We start from the raw sequence: 22,624 nt of genomic DNA, 5'->3' as shown, positions 1-22,624 counted from the left end.
AGTCAATGTACAGATTTAAAATGTTCATCCTACTATAAATTGTTGGCAAAGTTTTAAAACTTCTGAATAGTTTTAGTTTCACAAAGTACATAGAGTTTCAAAAAGTTGAAGAGAATTTTGGTTTTGACCTTGTACTGTTTCTGGTCCTATACGATACGATATTCAGAGAAAACCACTACTGAAAACCGAGCAACAAAACAGGACCTAAACTAGCCTAAAAAGGAACCCCACTGGAATTATAAAACTATCCAGGAAAACTATATATAATAATTCCTACCAGTTCATATAATAATATACCATTCTGTGTTTTTCTGTGTGGAGAGCATGCACAGAGAAAGTTCACAAGCACTTTGATTATAATCCTGTTATTATTCCATTTCATGATCTCATGTGATCAGAAGTCTCCTTAGAGAAGAATGTGTGCTGCATTTCATTTCCTATGGGATTGCTGTGGGAAATTTTATGCAACATTCTCACACTGAACAGGCTACTTTAGTGCACAGCTACTTCATAGTTACCTTAAGGATGTGCACACACAGACCCCATGCTCTCTGGGGCCTTTGGCCATGTCAACCTCTTAACACTGTACAAACGCTTCTCTGCTTTTCTAAACTGTAATAACCATGTGCTTATATGACATCCTCATGCCATCTCAGATGGCAAGAGATTTAAGTGCACCCTCAGCTTAAGTATCCTCGACGGCTCTGAGATAGGAAGGGATATGAGCAAGTGAGGGGCTTGGCGATTTGGAAAGGAACTTTCAACTGGGCCTGTGGACAGCCAGGCGCTGTCCAGTGAGGATGTAGTCTATAGCTGGCCACTCACTTCTGCCTCCAGGAAATGCCTGGTAAAAGGGGAAGAAGGGCCAGGGTATCAACTGTGGTTCCCCAGGTCTTGGAAGTTTTGAAGCTGGTGAGTTCAGAAGCTATATGGTGAATGGAAGGGAGTGTCTCCAAAGAACTGAAGAGAATGGCTCAAATCCTGGCCTGAATCATCCCTGCAGGAAGAAATGGGAACTCAAGCTCCTTAAGCTCAATTATTCAGTGACCAAGCTACTTCCAGAGAGTAGATCAGGAAATTCTGGATGCTACATTAACTCTTTCAAGTCACCGAGGACCATTTAGAGTTCTGACATGCTCATTTAAAACTATTATTACTAAATTAATTAAATCTCCAAACATACAATTAGAATTAAACATAGTACCACTTTTATTACTGTGTATTTATATCAAGCCTTTTCTCCAAAGGGATCAAAGTGATTTAGAAACTCCTAATTAACAGAAGGTAATTCAATCATAGTCTTACTGTCAGGTATTATTAGTTTCTCTCAGGTCTAGGATAACTAAGTATAGATGTTAGTTAAGAGAGAAAGGCAATTGGAGACTTCTGTGTAACGAAAGCAGCTTTTTTGAGCACAGCGAAGTGTCCGCAATATTGCAGGGACAGCAGAGCTAGAAGACAAGAATTCATTAGACGCGTTATTACAGTATTTACCATATAAACCGAGGCATTCTTCCTGGTGTTGACCACATAACTCACGTGTTCCTGTGTCTTCTCCTTTCAGAGTAGAGTCAACTAGCCTCACAAAGTGGTGGGAAACCTTACCTTCTGCTTTTCACTTTGTAATTTTAAACCTGCCTTTATGAAACAGAGAAGCCATGCTCTTCATAACAGCAAAGTTGCTGCTCTGAAGTTTGGAGTGATGTTAAAACACACACACATAAATGTCTGAAAGCTTCAAGAGCTGCATATTTCTAGCCATTGAACACTAATAATGACATGATAATGACTACCATTTATTGAGAATTTATTATGTTCTGGGGTATTTACATGTAATCTCATACCCTCTAAGGTGGTGATGCTATGCCAACATTTTACAGATAAAGAAACGGACTTGCCCACAGTCACAGAGTTAAGCACTAAAGCCGGGATTTTTGCATCATCGGGGCTCATCTTCTCTGCCAGCACCACCCCCTTTACAAACCCCACTCAGCTACTTCCTCGGGTGCAAGCAGGTTCCTCCTTCATTCTGATTTCTAGTCACAGTGTCTTTGTATAAGAACAATCTTGTGCACATGTATTCACACTCCATGCATGGCTGCCCAGATGGTTTGTATGAATTCACAACCACGTTCACTGAGATGTGTCCTTGGCAAAACATAACAGGGCATATCTTCTGTTGGGCACCAGTTGCCCTGGGAGTCAGCTCAGGATGGAAGGTGAGATGACAAAGATAAGAATCTCTCAAGGTGGGGTCAGAGCTGGCGGATGGGTGAGTGTGTGTGTGTGTGTGTGTGTGTGTGTGTGTGTGTGTGGGTGTGTGTGTGTGTGTGTGTGTGTGTGTGTGTCTCAAGGTTTCTTCCTCTAAGAGCACAGGAGTGTGGTATGGCTCACTTCCCTAGACCAGTGAGAGTCGGTGGTAAAATGGTTATGACAATTGCCAGAAATTGGCTGTCTGGCATTCAAGGACTTCTCTGCTTGGCCCATCAGGGGCCTATGCCACCTATTAGCTCACATGACAATGGATGCTTTGGAAAGTCACGAAACACTACTCATTTATGAGGGGTGTTCCCATCTCCAAGTGGCTTCACTGAATCTGGCTCCTCTTTTGGCCAGATGAACAACTAAGAGCCCATACCTCTTCCTCCTCCTCTACCCTCCATTCCTCAACCTGCTGTGCTTTCCCTTTAGGACATGTCAGTCTTTAAGCAGAGATGTTAGAGAGGGCAGAGAATCCTCTGGCAAAAGGCAAGGGAGACTCTGAGGGCTTGAACAAGAGGTAAGTGACCTGCGAAGCTGGGAACCTCGTGCCTTCCTTCCCCCACACCCGGGCGCAGCTGTTTCTGCATCTGGCCCCGCCCTCCCCACAGGTATCTGGAGCTGTCTACGTACCTCAGGTGTCCTCTTCCTGAACTGGCAAAGCCACCACTCACTGCCATAGGACGCCAGTGTTACCGTCTAGTACGAAGCCTGGAAGAGTAGCCACTGCACCCTCTACCCTCTCACCAGCCCCCAAACCTAAACCCCCTAATGAAGGCTACTTGTGATGACATAAATCAGTCAAGTTGAGGGAAATGTAGGCACTCTGGGACAGAGATATAGGGCACAAAGGACATCTAATATCTGTGTCATGGAGATCAAGGTCATTTTCTTTCATCCACTCATAAATATATTTTGAGTGCCTGCCCCATGGTGAGAATGTAGTAGTGAGCAGGTCATCCTGGAACTGAGATCTGGGGGACGGAAAGCGTGGTACCTGAAGGAATCAGAGCGATGAAGGTATAATTACAAGATGTACTGAGTGTAAGAAGGAAATGAATAGCATAAGGGGTAGCAGGGTGTGGGAATCAAGAGAGGGGCTTCAGAGCCTCTTCCCCATCCCCCGCTGGGAGAGGGCCTCACGGGTTTGGTGTCTGCCTTCAGCACCCTTTCTAATACCTCCCCTTATGAGACAGCTTTAAATAGAATGTGGTTAGTTTAGCAAGGCCTGAATTTTACGATCTGAGAGAAAGCCCTCCTCCCTGTCAGAGATGTGAAAGGAAACTAGGGGTTTTTAGAGAAGATGCAGAACCTGCTTCCTAACTCCACCCAATTCCCCTCTTACCCTCCCCTAACCCTTTCCCTCCCCTAACAAGAACTGCTTGATCTGAGAGAAAAGGAGCAGTTAAACTCAACTCTTTGGCTCGATTTTAATGCCTTCTTAACAAGCAGCACAATCCTGCCTATGAGTATCTCACTAAATATGTGTGAAGTCAGTTACAAATTTTATTGGATTGTAACACAAAATGCAAGTTGATTGTCACCACTTCTTACTGACACGGCATGTTTGCCTCGTGAGCACTGTAAGAAATCAGAGCAAACTTTAATTTTCATGGCTTTCCTCTTCTAGTTTTCTGCCTCTAGTGTCTTTAGGTTCCTGACCATAAAAATGCTAAAGATTAGTGTTACTTCTTTTTCCAGGACAGGAGTTCCTCTGATTATATAACATTTTCCTCCTACTGGGCTGACAGGTAGAACGAGAATGATGTTCTTATGGATCGAAATTCAAATTACACTGAGAACATTGATAAAAATGAAAGAAAAATCTTTAAAATCATAATTTACGCTGACAAAAGTGAACTTGGAAACCAAGTGCATGGAACGAAATACCCTAAGGACTAGTTCTCCCCATCTTCTTTTTGAGGGGCTGCCAAACTTTTTCTGTAAAGGAGAAGACAGGACATATTTTAGGCTTAGTTTCTGTCACAAATGCTCAGCTCTGCCGTTGTAGTGGGAAAGTGTCACAGAGAATATGTAATAGATACGGCTGTGCTCTAATAAAACTCCACTTATGGACACTGAGTTTTAAGTTTCATGTCAAAAAATACTGTTACTTTTTTAGTTTTTTCATTTAGCATGTAATATTCACTCTTAGCTTAAGGCCACCACTTCCCAAACTCTGTTCTGACACGTTATATGATGCATCATTCGGTGATATTGGACTAAGAGTATTCAAGAGAATATAGTTTGATATGCCATGTGCACATTTTAGAAAAGATTATGAAAAAGCAAGGGCAGTTAGCATTTTAAAAGGATCAACATATGTTATAATACACGTAGGCAAAGAAAAATTTGGTTATGGAGAATCCTAACATTGATCAAAGACTTTCACAGACAGGCTCACAACAAAGACAGGGCTCAGTTTTAGCAAATCAACTAAAAATTATTAAGGGTCACCCCAGCTACAGTTAGCTATATACTCAAATAGCCATTTGTATTCATAAAGATAGGGTTTTTGTTTATTTGTTTTTTGCTTTTGGCACCAGAAAGCTGATTTAAAAGCTAAAATATTTTGTGCCGTATGATGACGTAAGTTATGGTATAACTCCATACTGTCCAGTGTAGAAGTCTAATAATTATTTAAAAAACTAGAATGATCAACACTGATTTAAAAATAAAACCACTTAAAATAAAGATTTCTATGAGTAAAGGATCTCCTATATAAAATCTCCATATAAAAATATTTAACCCTAATATTTGACTAACACTAAGTATAGTAGGAGAAATAAATATCGTAAACTACTTAACATGTTATTTTTAAGTTAACTGGTAATTAAGCTTGTAGAATTAAACTTAACTCTTAACACATCATATTTCCGCCCACTGAGTTTACTGTAAGAGTAATTTCCTTATGGTTCAGAATTTGAAATGCCCTAATTAAGTTAGAAAAGACTTTAAAACCATTATTAAGTGTTATTTTTATTCTTGATAAATTCGTGTGGTGGTAAAATCAGATTTCTGGTATTAAAGGTGGTTATTTTAGTGGGATGAGTGGCACTAATTATTTCACAGCAGTCTGGGGGAATATAAGTGAACAGAATGAAAAACAGTAGCTGTTAAAAGAGAACAACAAGTGACAGTTCCTGAAGTCCCCACTGAGAGAGCAGCGAATGTGCAAAGGGACGCCACCATCCAGGCACGGGCTGATGAGAGAGGGGGAGGTTTGGTGAGGCTGAGGGTGAGCCTTCCCACTTATGTGACAATGAGAAAAAATGAATCCACAGGCAGTGCTGAATTTAGTCTTAATGAGCATGAGGTCAAATATAACATATCTACAAAATGGGCTTGGAAACTTATACAGTGCCAAATGTTATTTACAGGAATACATTTAGCTGTGGAGAAAAATCACTGCCTCATTATTTAATAGACTATGGAGAAACACCTTCCCCCCACCCCAAGTTCATGACTAGGGACATAACAGATAGGAAAAAGGGTCAGAAATGAGTATTCTACTGCCCCCAAAAAGATGCCAAAAAGTGTCTCAAGTAAGTGTCTACAATTACATTTTCTCAAAAACAATTCTGAAATATCATTTTTCATATAATTGGTTACTTCGATAGCTTCAATTTTATGAAGCTGAGTCCATTCAAATTATCTCATTTCCTGAGAGAGTTGTCTCCTAAAATGTGATTGCACATCCAAAAAATATGTGTCCATGAAAACAGAGGCGCTCATCATTGCATTTACAAACAAACCTCTATACCACCACTAACAATTTTATACGCGAATCTAATGTAATTTCAATCTTTCCAATTCAGCTCCAAATTGGACGTGCAACACTGCCAAATTTGTAAATGGAAAGCATATGCCATTCTAAACCACGCAAGAATGGGTGGCAATAAATCAAATTAATCTGTGATGTATGTATGACTCTTGCGTTTATAAAGTCAGGCAATGATCTCAAGAACAGCAAGATCCTAAACAATAAAATTATATTATCACTGCAACTTACATGCTTAACCTGAATACGCACAACAATGGGACACAATGAAACACTAAAAGATTCATCCTTTTGATGAACCTTTAACAAAAAAATAATTCTGAAAAGAAATTCGCATGTATGATTCTTACTGGTTGACTGCAGCCAGTACTTTGAAGTCAGCACTGTTAAAATAGTCACTCAGGTAAGATATCTCCATTTAACTAGCTGGAGAACATTCTGAACCCCACGTGGAGCCAGACACCAGCGCGAACTGCAGTGCAGGTTCAGGTGGAATGGAATGTAGAACCACCACAAGATTCACATCCCCATCTCCCCACCTCGTCAGAAATTGCCGCCACTAGGAAAACTAATTAAGCTAAACTGACTCCTCCAGTGGGGTGTGGCCCAGAGAGTGCTTGGTGTTCCAAAGTGGGAGCCCATCCCTGGGGAGGTCCAAGGTTTTATTCCCGTCTCTGCCAGCTCACAGTGATGGAGTGAGCACACTGATTTCTCTTTCAAAGTAGCCAGCGTTCCCTCTGTGCCAATAGCACAGTTTGAAGTGTCAAGGAGAGACTCAGTTCTCTGGTTCAAGGTGAGAGCAAGCCAGAGGGCTCCCAAACACAAGGGAGAAGCAGGCTGAGTACATTAGAGAGCTACGAAATGCATATTCTAGGTCAACTAATCTTCATTTTTGTGCATCTGAAAGGATTCAGAACTCAAACTGCATAAAGGCATACAAATTATCACACGCTGAAAGCCAATTAGGCTCTTTGTTTTTTTGATCATCAATTTTCTGTTTGAAAAGAATTTCCACAAAAGAGGGCAATCACATCCACAAAACTAGATGTAGAGATGATAACATTCTGCAAACACTACAAAAATAATGACAAACTTTAAGATGTCAAAATGATTCTAGATGATGTAAAAACTTTATTTCAAAAGGGCTGTATAGTATTAATAGGGTTTGATGCATCTTTCAAGAGCAAATCAAAAATTTTGACCTTGGAAAACTTCAATTACTAGAGGAATATATTGAGGTACATGTCCTCAAACTTATCTTCTTCCCTTATTTTTTTTCTCTTGGCAGTTATTGGGCATAACATAAATCTTTTATTGATCCAAATACAGCAAAGGGATGCATTGTTCCAAGATGCTCTAAGAAGAATGTCATTCATCTAACAATAATAGTCAAGGTAATAGGGAGCAATTTAGCTCTATTTCTCTTGATGATCATAATATAACCCCTTTAGCTGGCCTAGTTCTTGAAGGTGTCACATCATACTTCTTACTCTACCTCCTGGCTCCTCTCTCAAACATCCATGCCTTTCTCTAGATGACATTTCAGGAAGTCTGTCTTTACAGCAATCCAAAAGATGGATCACAGTGGGGAGGGAAATGTTGTAGTTTGGGTGGCTGCAGCAGTAACAGAGGTGTCACGGGGACAATATAGCTATTTTTTTCCCCCGCATACGTTGCCATATTTTATAAGTCATTTTGCCCTGGGGGCTTTCCACCTATTCAAACAGCGAGTTTCAGGGCCTGGGTGAAGGAAGAGCAGCTATCTTATAAAAACAAAGACACTTCTCATTTAAAGGTCAAATTAGATTTTTATTCAGGTTCCCACCATAGCAGGCTTGAAAATCTAGATGTGTCAAGGAGAAACTATTTTCTAAATTACTTTAACTTATCAAGAAACAAGCCAGGCACTTCATCCCTGAGGTATAGAAGACGATCCTCCCACCCACCAGGGCCGGGCCAGGCCAAGGGTCTGCAGCTCTAGGTCAGAGAGAGGAAAGGAGCAGTGGGGGGCAAGTGGGAAGCCCACCTCTTGCAGTCCTGAGTGACTGGAGGTGGAGCAGGGCAATCCCTCCACTGCATGCACCAACCCCAAGGTAAGTGGGGAGTGAGGGGGAGGATGGTGAGCTTTAGTGAGGACACGGAAGATTCCTGCAACCATTCCCCTCCAGGCAACCAGTGCACTACAGAGGAGCAGAGGGGAGGAGATACAGTCTGAGAGATCTAACATTTTACCTAAAGGGCTGAGCATTTACTGTACAGAATGGATAAAGTAAATTAATGCACAACTTTACCAAACTTAACTAAAATTTAAGAATACTCACCTCCCTCTAAGGGAGATAAGAAAGCTACATGTTCTTTGCCATAGGCATAGGGTGATGAGGGACTGAACTAGGATGACGGCCACAGAAATGGAGAGACAGCCAGCACTGCCTCTTCTACTCAATTAAAGCTTATTTATACAATGTCTAATGGAGACAAAAAGTTAGTGAATAAACTAGGATAAGGAAGCTAAACGCTTCCTCAGAGCTTTGAAAAGCTGCCAGTGTAAATTGTGACTGACCAAAAGGACCGTGTATATTATGTGCAGAGCAAGTACAGAATTTTAAAGATGTGCACAACCTTTTTTTTTTTTTAATTTCCTCTAGGGGTCCTTGAAAGAAAGAAGAACTTAGCAAATGACTCAAGGAGGTACTTTTAGCCACTACAGAAACATAAATGAAATACTTCTAGTCGAGAAGAGACTATATAACAAATAAACTTTGAGGGAATTATACAAGAGCAAAATCCCATGTTCAAGGTAGAATTTGATGGGAACATAGGAAGCAATCCCTACGCTCTTGCACAGGAAGAATAAAAGACTGCAGTACTTCATTGACCTTAGTTTAATCAAAGATGTAGTAGTATTCTTTTGCATAAAGCGTAGGTTTAGAAAGAAGTTCCCTAAGTTTTCTGGAGCTTTAGGATGCAGATATATTTTATACGTATTTTCTACAAGATTTGGGGAAATAAGATGTTTGAAAAATAAGCAATCTTCCTCTGCCCCTTTATAAAATAATAGAAAGGCTCTAAAACAGTAGAGATCTCACCAGACACATGGCTTCAAACCAGTGTACCGTAACAGTTCCTAAGGTGGCTTTGGTTCAAATGAAATCCCCCCCAAGAACTAAAGTGACGCCAACAGTAGGCTCCCATTTCTCATTTACCAATATGCTTGAACAGCACCGCGTTATTACTTCCTAGCTTACTTAGAAATTTCAAATCAGACTGTTAATACACAGTGGCTTGCTTAATACCATTTATCATTTCTTGTCTGGAGACACCATCTGACAATATGTTGATCCCCATTAAGGTTTTCATTTCTGTTCTCCCGGAGAGCTTGGAGCTGGGTATCAAATTAAATTGGTAAAAATTGCTATATGATGAAATCTCTTTCAAGGAGATTGTCAACCTCCCAAATGCTCCTCTTCCCTCAACTGTTTATAGCTTAATATCCGGGGTGTGTGTGTGCGTGTAAGAATACTTCTAAATATGTGTTCCTCAAAAGTTTCTGTGGAGACATATAAATCTAAAAAACTGGATCAGACATAAAGTCTTATAAGCACCACCAGGTGCACACTCTGAAGGACCATCTTCCAAAAGTTCCCAAATCTCCCTGCATCTGATCACTGAGTGGCAGCCTGCTACATCTGCTCTGAGATGCATGTGACGCTATCATAACATTCTATCTCTTAAACATCTCTTCTCCCCTTCCATTGGCTCAGCAGCTGTCCTGGAGTGACTCAGCTGTGTGGTTTTGATGATTTCAGAGAAACTGCTTTTGGCAATGCCACTGGCTGGACCTCTCCTGTCACAGAATTAAGCTACCTTTGAGTTTCTGTCCTTCCCTCTGTAGCAGGACATATCCTCCTTTCCCTTATCTGTCTTTATCTATCTATCGATCTATCTATCTATTGATCTATCAATCTATCAATCTATCTATCTATCATCTATCTATCTACTTACCTACCTATCTACCTACCTATCTACCTACCTACCTACCTATCTACCTACCTATCTACCTAATCAGCTCAGTTTTATTCCAAAGCATAATATTCTATCTGGGCTTTATTTTATAGTTACACCTCCATATAGTTACGGGAAAGTTGACACCTCCAATTAAAAGGAGCTTTTCATGTCAAGTTTTGAGGCAGGAGAGAGATAAAAGGAGCCACAGAGGAGATGGGGATCAATAGTAATCTTGTTACAGATCATCTCTGGCTTGGTCCAGATGGGAAGACTCTATTAATTATGAAGTGTGATTTATCTCTTCACTGCATTAAGCAGTGGTAAGACAAGACACATGAAACCATACCAACAACATGATAAAGCAGTGCTCCTGATGCTGCATGCGATTACCAACATGTCTGTGTAAGGAAAAAAAGCCTTCAGTACACATATTTTATTTAAAGGACCTTGTTTTATTCAAAAGATATTTAAAGAAACTATCAGTAACCTATATATTATATAAAAAAACATTCACAGAGAGTAAATAACATCCTCCTAGACAAAGCATCTTGTTCATTTTAACACCAAAAAAATACTGTTCTCTACTGGATAAATGGGTTCCCCGGAGTATGCTTTCTTAATTAAATGTGAAGGCAATTAAAATCAAGATTTCTGTGAAGTTGTAAAATATCGCAACAAATTAATTTCAAATAGAAAGCAGAGACAAAGGAATTACAATGATAAGAACAAATTCATGTATAATCTCTGAACAGATGGGGCCTGCCGAGAATCTACCACTATATAGATGGACACCTAGACTGCCTGTAACAGAGGTGGGCATCATTTTCTCTACTTTTTCCTCTTTTCTCCTTTTCATTCCCACAACTGCTCTTCAATTTAATACAATGACTGAAGTGTATTCGTCTTACAGAAAAATTATAGCAAAATCAAGGAAAAAACTTTTTTCTTTGAAAAAATCTTAATGTGATAAGAATACCTGACATGAAATCTACCCTCTTAACAAATTTTAAATGTACATTACTGTTGACTACAGGTTCAATGTTGTACACAGATCTCTAGAGTTTATTCATCTTACTTTATGCCTATTCATTAGGCATATTTCCCAATTTCCCTATCCCCCCCACCCTGGTAACTACAATTCCAGTGTTTGATTTCATAAATTTGACTATTTTAGATACCTTATATAAGTGGAATCACACGGTACCTGTCTGTGTCTGACATTTTACTTAGAATACTGTCTTAAGGCCAATGAAAAAAACTTTAAAGGAGAACTTTCTTTTTATGTAATACTTCACAAAATATTTAAATGGCCAATGTTCCAATGTGTTCTCTCTATAAAGGAAGAATGTTGACTCCTTGGTCTGTATATGTTAGTATAGATCTCATAAATATTTTTAAATTTTACTCTAAAACAGTAAACCTGAAGCTAATAAAGATAGCTAGAGCTGAAATATTGGTTTAATTAACATTAAAAGAGTGGTAAAAATCACTTTAATTTAAAAAAGATGATGAATTCGACACATATTGATAGGAGAGGTGGAAAATATAGTACTGAAATGTCAGGGAAGATCTATTCTTAAGAGCAGTGTATATCATAAAGAATACCCAGTTATTCACTAGAATCTCTTAAACTCAGGTTACATAATCCTTTTTTCCTTTAATTACATGAGACAACAAGCTTGATCTTGATATTTGATTGTAAACAGTGGATGCACTCATGTTCATTTACATAAATTTTAAGTAAAATATTAAAATTTTCTGTTTTCTGAAGCAATAATATAAAAAATTGTTCAACACTTTTTAGTGGAATTTGATCTATTAATTACATTCTTCCTTATTTTAAGATCATTGACTCTGCCTTTTAATAAACAATCAAAGTATGCAAAATGAATTATTTTACACTTTCATGGGGAGCAAGAATTAGAAACAAGGAACCTAAGATTTCAAGAGCCCCACAACTTTAGATCACTATTACTGAAGATATCTGGGCTTTATCGGTATATTGATCATTCATCTATATAGCTAGCATCCGTGGCTAATTTTCCATATCTGGAGTGCAGAAAAAATACTGGACAGACAGACTACTCAGGCTGTAACCCTGGTTCTGTCATTAATTTGAGGTCCCATAAGATTTCTATTTTCTCATCTGCAAAATGAAAATGTGGAACAGGTGATCTCTGAGTTCTCTTTCACTCCAACCGTCCCACAGTCCATAATGCTTAATTCTGAACATGACCTTCCACTGCTTGAAAATGGGCAAGAACTCCCATGGTCCCAACGTGGATTTCCCAAAATAGGTGCTTCCCATTTCTGAGTATGTTTCACTCTGTGAAGTCTGCTTGCAACAGACTCCTTATCTTTACCTGTTGAAATCTCATTCTTAAAGGTCGAGCTTAAAGGCCAGTGTTTCCTTGAAGTCTTCCTAATCCCTAAACCTGAAACTGACTATTCTTTCCCATGAACATCCAAATAATTTCATTACACATTTGTAGATGTCTGTCTGTCTGTCTATCTATCATCTATCTATCCATCCATCCATCCAACCTCTTACTAACTACTTATAGATATACTTCATCTCTTCTATTAAACTGTAAACTCCTCAAGGGAAGAAAAGTCTTATTTGTCTGACAGTCACTCCTGTTCGCCATACCAGTGCAGTCCCTAGTTTTAACAGTGCCCCTCCCCTCCCACCGCCGCCAATCTGCCCGGTCTAAGAGGGTGTCCGCACTACTCCTGGATGGCTTTGACATCTACCTTTTTTAGCTAGGTCCCAGGCCTAGACCTCACCACTTCCAGGACCCAAGAAGTTAACACGACCATAGGGTACAACCATAATTTGGGCAGTTTTGAAGATCTATTTGTTGCTGCTAATCACAGGCATCATTAGGGCAATCAAGGGGACGTGGTTAGGATGACCACAACTAATTATTTAAATAGGGACACTGTTAAGAGTTAGAGGGAGAATTATTAATAATCATGCTGGGACAACAGGTGCATAGGCAGAGTCTGTCCCAGGAAAACTGGCATGTGTAGCCCCTTGTGCACGGGCATTCTTTTCTAGTCTCCATATAGGCTTCCGTACTCCCATTTCCATCATTAATTCCTTCTCTGCATTCCCTTTTCTCACAAAGACACCGGCATACTTCTGATATACTAATTTATTAATAAGGGTTTAGATACTGAAAAGTCATTATGATTCTGATGGCATAAGTACTATGCACGCTAAGGAGACACCACATCCTGTCCTCACTGGAGGGCAAGCTTCAGCAGTGTAGACTGGCAGTGACACAGGAGTTCTGAGGGGTTTTCCTAAACTACTTTTACTTCTCATTTGGAGTCTTCAAATTATAAATGAGAAGTCAACATAACCTTATTTCTAAGGTTAATTCTGGGTTAAATTCAATATAACATTATACGAATTAAGAGCTATATTTAAAGTTACAGGCTGTGCAACACTGTAGTATATTTCCTATCAATATTTAACTTATTTCTTTAGCTAGCTTTAATAAATTGTCACAAGGTGTGAAACCATTAAGTCACTCAAAAAAGGACTATAAAATATCACAAGAATTATAATATTGCTGTAGCAAAATTACAATTTTTAAAACTCAAATTATAATACTTTGAATTGATTTTAAATATTTTATAGCTTATTTTATCAGATGGAATTAAAAACAGAACAAATCAATAAAACTAGGGTATAATGCAGCAAAACTATTTCAATTAAACGTTATGTAAGGGTAATTTCACAATTTAAAACCTTTAAATAAGCTAATACATTCTGCCTTATCATTTCTACAACCAGACACATCATTAAAGGTATATGCAAAATAAGAGTTCTATAACCAGTGTTATCATCTACCAGCACAAGAAGAGGAAGATTTCACTCCTTAGCTGCCTCCGTTACCTTCCAGTAGACTGGATGCTCTCTGAGGACAGGTGCCGGGCACGGTGCTTCCCCCAGTGTTTATCACATACACTTGCTCCTGGCCTTCCTTTTGCCACTCTCTGTCGCCTGCCTGCAGTGTCAGTCCTTTATGTCTCTTATACAACCATGAACTCTACGCTGGAATAGCACGAATAAAAAGCATCTGCTACAATGTGTGGCTCACTACATTAGAACCTATGAAAAAGATCAAATACCACTTTTTTAAAATAATGAACTGATAAGCATTTAAAATATTCCATTCTTCAGATTTGTACTTCCAAGAAGGGAAGAAAGTCAAGAACGAAAGTTCTTCAGAAATTTTGTTTTTGGAAATTGCACCCCATAGTCAAGTCAATTTGTGATACAAGGCATACTGTATTCGTCACCTTCTTGGGAACTCACTGAGCCAGCAAATAAAAGGCCATGAGAAGCCCTGCAATAAAGACATCTGATTTATTGTTCAAACCAGTATTTCCCCAAATTATTTCACCATGGAACCCTTTCTCCCATGTGACATGTATAACACCCTAAGAAACCTAGGTTCCTCAGAACACGCTGTGGGAAATGATGACCTAATGTGTTTTTTTCCCCCCTTGAATTGTATAAATTCCTCTGAATTGCACTTTTCAGATCAATTTTAAAAAGTTAAATATAATTTTGTTAAAGTATATGATGCCAATCTTGTTTTGTTTTTGATCATGGCAGGCTACATCAGAAGTAGCCTAGTGTTTTACGGTCTTAGCTCATGCTTTTAGCATGGAAGAGGGGGTAAGTGAGGGTCTTAACCGTGAACACCCTGAACGGTAAAAGTTGACAGCCTAGCCCATCTGGGAGGGGCGTGTCCCACACCATCCCTAACCCTGACAGGCTGGAGAGCAGCTGTCAGCACTCATGAGTTCTGACAGCTTCAATGACACTGTGAGCTTAAAATGAGTGTTGTTCACCCACTAAATTCTCCCTTAGAATTATAAGTCCAAAAGTACAATAAGAGCAGGATTTGATTAAGAAAATGTAAGATACATCCTAAGTGCAAATGCAAATTTGTAATATTCTAGCTGTCCTGAGGATACCTCATTAATGTTAAGCTGATTACAAATTACAGGTGTCGCAGAGGACCTGCTGTTAAGAAGGAAACCATTGCAGTATAGAGTTATGTCATGCAAGCATATGCGCCTTATGGTACTTAAAATTTATTTAAAAAAATTTAAATGTCTCACCTTTAGCAGTTTAAAAAGTAAAAACAAAATAGAAATGACTGAATCAAAGGCTGGTTGCAGGGGAAGATTAAAAGAAAACAAAACTCTTTACTGTATATATGTGGAAAATAGTGTATTCTTTAGAAATCAATTCAGATACAGTTCCTGAAAAGCAAACTACTATTTAATCCAACTGTGGCAAGTGTCTCTGAACCCTGCTTTCTAAAACAACAACAAAACACTAAACTCTTTCAAATACAGCAAAGTCAGGGGAATTTTTCCAACACAGATAAATGAAGCATGAAACAGGAAAGGAAAGCACACTCTAGCAAGAGCTCTTAATTACGTCTGGTGTATTATCTTAACATACCTCCCTTACTCAGGTTACATCAAAGTACCAAAGACGACTCACGACTCACCGTATCATAAGTTGTTACAATCTTCTTTAGAACCTCAGGCACGATTCCCTGCAGCTCCATCGTGGGATACTGCTCGCTGAGATTCAGGACCACCAGTGGGGTGTTATCAGGCCCCAGAAAGCGGGGGGACACCGCCAGCATGCACTGCATGAGATTGGCCACAGAGGAGAGGCCACACAGCTCCTTGAATGACGCCACTGCGTTCTGTTAAATGGGAAGAAAGGAGGCACTCTGTGATTAACCAGGGGTTTTAATTTCTCGTGGATTTTGTATTTGATATATTTGATTATACTCGAACTGCCTAGTATAAGTTATTAGCAATGTTATGATAGAATTGGCTAACCATTACTTTATCCAGCGATAAAATGACTATTTTCCAAAGTAAATATAGTTACAGATATTTGTAATACCGATTTATCAAAAGCACAGAAAATGTAAACAAGTTAAATTCTTCCCAAGGGCAAAGCTTGTTTTCAGATCAAAGTTCATAGCAGTGCTAATGCTGATGTGCAATTATGAGCAAACAAAAAGAATGGCTTCAGCATTCGAAAAAGGTAAAGATTAAGAAAAAAAAGGTCAAATCAGGTTTAAAATTAGTATCGAGAATGCCAGCCATCCAAAGAGGAAAGGAATATTTGTGAGGCAGGAAGTTGACTCTGTCTCACCTGTTTATGCCTGTTGGTTCCAAACCCTAAAGTAACTTTGAGGGTTCTGCAGTTCACTGGTGAGGTCTGCCCAGCGGGAGTTCTTGGTTACCCACGGCTGTCCCCTATTAGTGTTGCCACTGATCTAAGTGCTTCTCCCAGTAATTTTTTTTTTCTGATCATAAGATGGTATGCAATTAAAATATCCATTAAAGAAAACCCCCTTCGACACTGCACAATGCCATGAGTTGGCATTATCTAAGTCATTACCAAGTGCTAAGCTGTAGAAGGCCTATTTATTACGCATTTAATCCTCTCAACAAGCCATGCTGTAGGTGAGGAAACTGAACCTCAGCTATAGCCTCTCTCTGTTATTTGTCTTAAGGTCACAGAGCTGGTAATTGAAGGAGTCAAGATTTTACCTGAAATCTGTTGAAGTTGAGGCGTATGCTTTTAATCAGTATTACTAACGGGTAAATTCTAAACAAAGCATGAGTCAGGCATTTTATTCTGGGCACACTTGGGTCCTGACCTGGGCTGAGCATGGCAGCCACAGGTGGGTATCTAGGCCCTCCAAGTCCGTGCCTTCTGCTTTTAAAAATCCTGGTTCTTGGAAATGAGCAGCAGTTTAGTTTCCAATTTAAACATTTTCTTTTCATTAATATTGCTTTAAATATGGACATCAAACTATATGTCATTTGGCTCAAAAGCACTTCATTGTTGACTGCTTACAACAATAAATTACTGTCCTTTCTAGAGTGGGGTCTCCCAATCACTGTCACACCTTCCTATTTCATTTTCTTCACAGCACTGGCTTGTCTGCAGTTGTCTTGTTTATTTATTCACCTGTTTACGGTCTGCTTCCGCTCCCCAATGTCCATCCCCAACCAAAGTCATCTGTTTGTTCACTGCTGCATCCTCATGGCCTAGGCCGCCTGTGCATGGAGTTTATTAAACATCACCACCAACTGCTCTGTTGAGTTCAGCGTAGACACGTGGCTCTAGAAAGATGATGCTCAAGCTCTGGCAGATCAAGAGAATTCTCTGTCACAGGCACAAGAGCAGCCATGGAACAGGGGACAATGTGGCCTGTTCACAGCTGAGGATTTACGAAACCATTTTCACCCTCAGAAATAGGGAAAAGCCCTTTACATTTATGATATGCTTTTATTTTGAAAGAATAAAATTTCTCTATTTTGGGAAAGTCTTTTTATTAATAAGGTGTCCAATCAGTAGAGGAGCGAAATATGTTGAATGTTCTGAGTCAGATTTTACTTGCTGGTAGCATTCTTCTCATAATTGTTTTTATACACACACACACAATCAGCTAATATATACATATACTTAATAAATACATGCTGAGCAGCTGTCCTGCACATGGCACTTCTCACACTGGGACAGGTTAGGGTCACTATTGCTGTGAGGTGGGCCTTTGCTGCCCACTTCCCTATCACTCATGGGCCCTCGTATACTGTTAGACATGTGGACGATCCTTAATTATATACATAATTCCTAACTGATTGCTTTCGGCCATTGAACAGTTCAGAGCTAATTATTGTCTTAGACTTCTAACAGATATGCACACGTCTTTTACTTAATTAAACAGATGTCCTATAAAATCAAGAGGAAGCTCAAAACACAAACACATTGGTTCACTCAAGTGCTTCCTATTTTCCCAGCACAACAGCTTCATAAGAAAGGACTGGAACATGTCCCTGTTATTTTGATAGGCCATCAATTTGTGTTCCAGCTAAAGAATAGGCGAAAAAAAAAAAGCAAAAAACAAAAAAACAAAAAAACAGAGATTCTCACGTATACTACCAGAAAAAAAAGGGCAACCGTGAAGCATTGATTAACAGGGACTAGGATGTGTTGTGTGTGAGACAGCAACACGACTGGCTTATTCTAATACATTATCAATATTTTCGATGCCAGCTGTGTTTTTGGATATTTAAATGATAAAAAAATGAGACTAGTGGTAAACATTCTAATAACCAATTGAAATTTGTAAATAATTTAAAAAAATCAAATACACTGCTGTAAAAAAGAACCCCTCCAATATATTCATCAATTATACATCTGCGCTAAGAAGGTAAACACTTAAACACAAGAACGTACCTGCATGTTCTCTCTCAGATCTGTGGCATCTCGTATGGGGGGCTGGGCGTTCTTGAACACTTCATCTACAGTTTTAATCCACAATGTTCTCAAAGATGCATATTCCCTGGATTTCTTCCCTTTTCTCACAGAAAGGCCCCTTTTATGAGGTTTCCCTCCTCCTCTTCGGTTAGTAATAGCCACATGGACAAACAAAGAGGCATGTGCTAGGACCTCTCCAGTCAATGACTGCAGGGGGACGTGGCGGTAGCCTGTCTGTAAACATTCAAAGGGAATCGTGTACTGACCAATAAATTCATCCCCAATGTAGTCATCATCTAGTACTACAAAGCGCACCATGGCCAGTTCCGGTAGGTTGATCTGAAATTCAAAGCTTTCATCAAAAATGGGAGCATCTCCATTCTGGTTCACAGTTTTTGTCCTTTGTTCTGCACAGTCGGCGGGGATCCCATGAATTTCCACATAGACATAAGGATCCACCACGTCACCTTTGGCACCTGATCCTTTGGGTTTGGGAAAGTTCTGCCCACTGATGATTTTGATGTGAAGAAGCTGAGGTGAGACTCCTGGGACGGAGTCTTTCGTATTGGCGCTGAAGAAGGAGACTTCTTCCCTCATGATGGCTGGCCGAAGGACATAGCCACAGTTTCCATTCTGCCTAAACCAGCCAATGTTCAGGTCCATCATCAGTCCCGGCGTCTGAAAGTTCATGGCTACAATCTGACAACCACATTTCCAAAAATCTTGAGGGTTCATGTTACTGGAGTCAATCCTCATTGGGCTGGGAAAAACCCTAGCAAGAAAACGTTTGTTGTAATTTACAAAGTCCCCTGGATTTTCATTGGCATATTTGCTGGCAAGCACTTCATTAAATGAACAGACTTCCCAGTACTTCTGAACCTGAAAGGACACCTGAAACTCTTTGAACTGAACCGACTTACAGATGCTTACCAGTTCAGACAGTTCTTTGCAGAGCTGAAATCGTTTCACAGGCACATTGTTGAGTTGCTCCACGTTTTCTTTTCCCGTCCTCTGAGACATTTCTGCTCCTTCATCTTCATCAGTAACATCTCCTTCTACTCCAGAGCAATTTGAGGACAGCTTCTTTGCTTTAATTAGTATCTTCCCTTTCAGGACATCTGGGGATGGCAGATAAGATTCCTCAACGTTGGGTGATGTTGTATAGAGCTTGTCTCCTAAAATTTTCTTCATGTGTTGAACCATGACCTTCTGTTGTTTAATAGAACAGTGATTTTCTAAACACAAGATAAGTGGATACTCGGAAGCAAAGAATGCATACTGATTAATAATATCAATGACACTGCGGAAGACTATCTGAGAGGTCATGGTGTGGCCTGTGTAGATGACAGGTTCATTGTCTGGCCCATCCCATACGTCTAATTCAACACTCCGGCAGCCCATTTTTAGAGCTCGAATGTATCCTGTGATATCAGAGGGACCTCGGAACTGGTCCTCTATTAAGTATGTATTATGAGATGAGTTTATAAAGTAATGAGACAAAGGTTGCTTCATATCCTGACAGACCTTCTTATGTTCAGGATCAAATATATAACAGTCAGGTGACATTAGGTAATTAGTGAACCCGTCTATTGAGAGCCAGCCCTTTTCCTGGCCCTCTTTGGATGGCTCATATTTGTGAATAATTTCAAGGCTTATTTCCTCATTTATATGTGCCACACCCTGCTCTGCCTCAAGAAACATCATAAGGTCCTTGGTATCAAGGAATTCTTTATTGCTTGAAAACTGAACTAATAGGAAATAGATTTCAGGTCTAGTACAAAGCTCATGGAAAACCTCAACAAATTCTTCCTTTGTGACTTCGGTACCAGCTTTGTCCTTGGATTTGTGCAATTCTTTGAACTTAAGCTCAATTTTGCTAGTTTTTAAACCGGGGTTGAGGTTTCTGATACATTGCACCGCATTACACAGAGTTATATGTCCAAGGTTATCTACATCAATTTCACTAAACATTTGTGAAACCCAAGAAGTCCTCATGTTGTCTTGGCTACTCTCTAACATATCAAGTGTATGTTTTCCATAAGAAATTAGGTATCGCAGTCCTGTGACCCAGATGTTCGCAACATCTGCAGAGTTGGCAACCAAGTCAAGTGACTCATAATTCTCTCCATATATGACTGAAAACGCACAGTCTTCAGATATCTGGTCAGAAATGCCATTGCTGCGGAATATGTCTGTATTTTTCCCTGTTCTCACTTCCTTGATGGACTTAATATCAATCTTGGCTTTCTCAGAATCCTTCTTAGATGGTTCCCACCTCAGGCTCTGCATGTCGGCGTCCAGTAAAAAATACCTATGGTAAATTCTGGAGTTGGAGCGAACCTTTTTGAGTTCTGAACCCTCGACCATTGAATTAATACAATCACTTGCACTGCTGATCTTCTTCTCTGTCGGCATGCTACTGAATGACACTGTCTTTTTCCGTTCTCTTTTCTGTTTTGTACCATCCTGGGAGGAGGAAAAATAGTGTATTAGAATAATATTAATGTAGGTTTCTAGGTTTAAGACTAGAAATAAATGTTTAATTTCCTTGAGAAAAAAAATCATACAATTAGGATTTCCTATTCTATGTCCTATGATGAATAATACTCAGTCACTTCTAAAGCTTAGAAGTGGCCTTGGAGTTTCAGCCTAAGGTAAGAAAGGTAAGAATTCAGACAGGTAAGAAATCATTATTGAATAATTGCAATCCATTGGTGCCAAGAAACACAATTTCAGTAATGCCCAATAAAATCTTATACAGAGAACTGGCTACATAATTTGCAGACCTCAGGGAAAAATGAAAACGCAGGACTCCCTGTTCAAAAATTAAGAATTTCAAGAAGGTAACAGAAGAGCATTTAGCCAAGTACAGGGCCCTTCTGACTGTGGGGCCCATACAGTTGCCCAGGTTATACACTCATGAAGCAGGCCCTGTTTGTACACACATTACCTACACAAGTATTTCTCAAAGGGCTGTCACTAGATCACTTGCCTCAGAATCACCTGGGTTACCTGGTAAAGGTATAGATTCCGACCGAGGCTCATGGTATCAGATCTCTAGGAGGCAGTACCCAGGAATTTGCATTTTGGGCAACACTCTAGGCCAGCAGTCCCCAACCTTTTTTGGCAGCAGGGACCAGTGCGCCTATGAGAATCTGATGCCTGATGATCTGAGGTGGAGCTGAGGTGGTGATGCTAGTGCAGGGGAGTGGCTGCAAATACAGATGAAGCTTTGCTGGCTCAGCCACCACTCACCTCCTGCTGTGCGGCACGGTTCCTAGCTGGCCACGGATCACTACCAGTCTGCGGCCCAGGCATTGGAGACCCCTGCTCGTAGGTGATGGGGATGTACGCTAAAGTTTGAAAACCACTTCCTGACCACTTAGACTCACTAAGATGTCTGGGCTATTTCTGGAAATTCACATACCAAATGACCAAAAACAGCGAAGTATGAACCACGGTAATAAATGAATAGATACTGGAATTCAAGCAGAAATTCCTGGCCCTGCCAAAACTCATATCGGATTAGTCCTGGTTCTAAATACTTCAGATAGATATGGTTTCACTGTTGCAATTGTGTCATGTTTGGGTGGGAGGCCTAGATTACAATTACAGCTGGAGGTGCTTCTAAAATTCCAGAGTTGATTTATTAAAGCCCATTCCCATGCACCAGGCTAATGCTCAGAACAATGTCACCTAAGTACTTCCAATATTAACAGATTACTAACACTACTAAGTGAAAAATTTCAGACAGCATCGATTTCTAAAAAAAGTTTACATCACCAATAATGCAGTCCTCCACTTTCCTACATAATGTAATAGGCACCCACCTTAAGGAGCTGACACTACATCTACACGTGGAGTTAAGTCCTTTCCCTGTACAGATGGCTTCGTTATTTAAAAAATAATTGCTCAAATGATCTCGTGACATCTTTCACAATTTTAACCTGAAATATGATATTGCCTTACAGGAAGTGTATAAAATTTGTGATAAATTTTCGATAATTCATTATATTCATAAATAAGGAAAAGCTATGGAGGTTGGGATTATGTAACTTCCGTAATAATAAGGAAAAGAGCATGAAAAATGTTATACAAAGGCAATTCTAACTCTCCTGCTCTGGAAAGAATCTATTTTGAATTAAATCTCTAAAAAGCAATTTGCTATTCTCTGTCTCAAATTTAAAACCACTTTTAGTTTTTGACTACCTGCACTTCCAAAGCGATTTGCAGAAGGTAATTAAACTTAAACT

At 39.6% G+C, this 22,624-nt stretch overlaps 1 protein-coding gene across 1 annotated transcript in view; it reads right to left on the bottom strand.

Annotated features, from left to right (window-relative positions):
• Window positions 1-22,624, bottom strand: part of PLCL2 (phospholipase C like 2) — a 162,702-nt gene that overhangs the window by 43,961 nt on the left and 96,117 nt on the right. Inside the window, exons 2-3 of the mRNA XM_006907268.3 lie at window positions 18,351-20,837; window positions 15,589-15,792 (exon numbers count right to left, since the gene is read on the bottom strand). Coding sequence (XP_006907330.1) covers window positions 15,589-15,792; window positions 18,351-20,786 — 2,640 coding nt within the window. The 5' untranslated portion in view covers window positions 20,787-20,837. The remainder of the gene's footprint in view (window positions 1-15,588; window positions 15,793-18,350; window positions 20,838-22,624) is intronic.

This window comes from Pteropus alecto, unplaced genomic scaffold (genome assembly GCF_000325575.1).
Source record: "Pteropus alecto unplaced genomic scaffold, ASM32557v1 scaffold92, whole genome shotgun sequence".
NCBI classification, from domain to species: domain Eukaryota; kingdom Metazoa; phylum Chordata; class Mammalia; order Chiroptera; family Pteropodidae; genus Pteropus; species Pteropus alecto.
The sequence above is the reverse complement of the archived record's forward strand: the minus strand, read 5'-3'. Positions and strand labels throughout refer to the sequence as shown.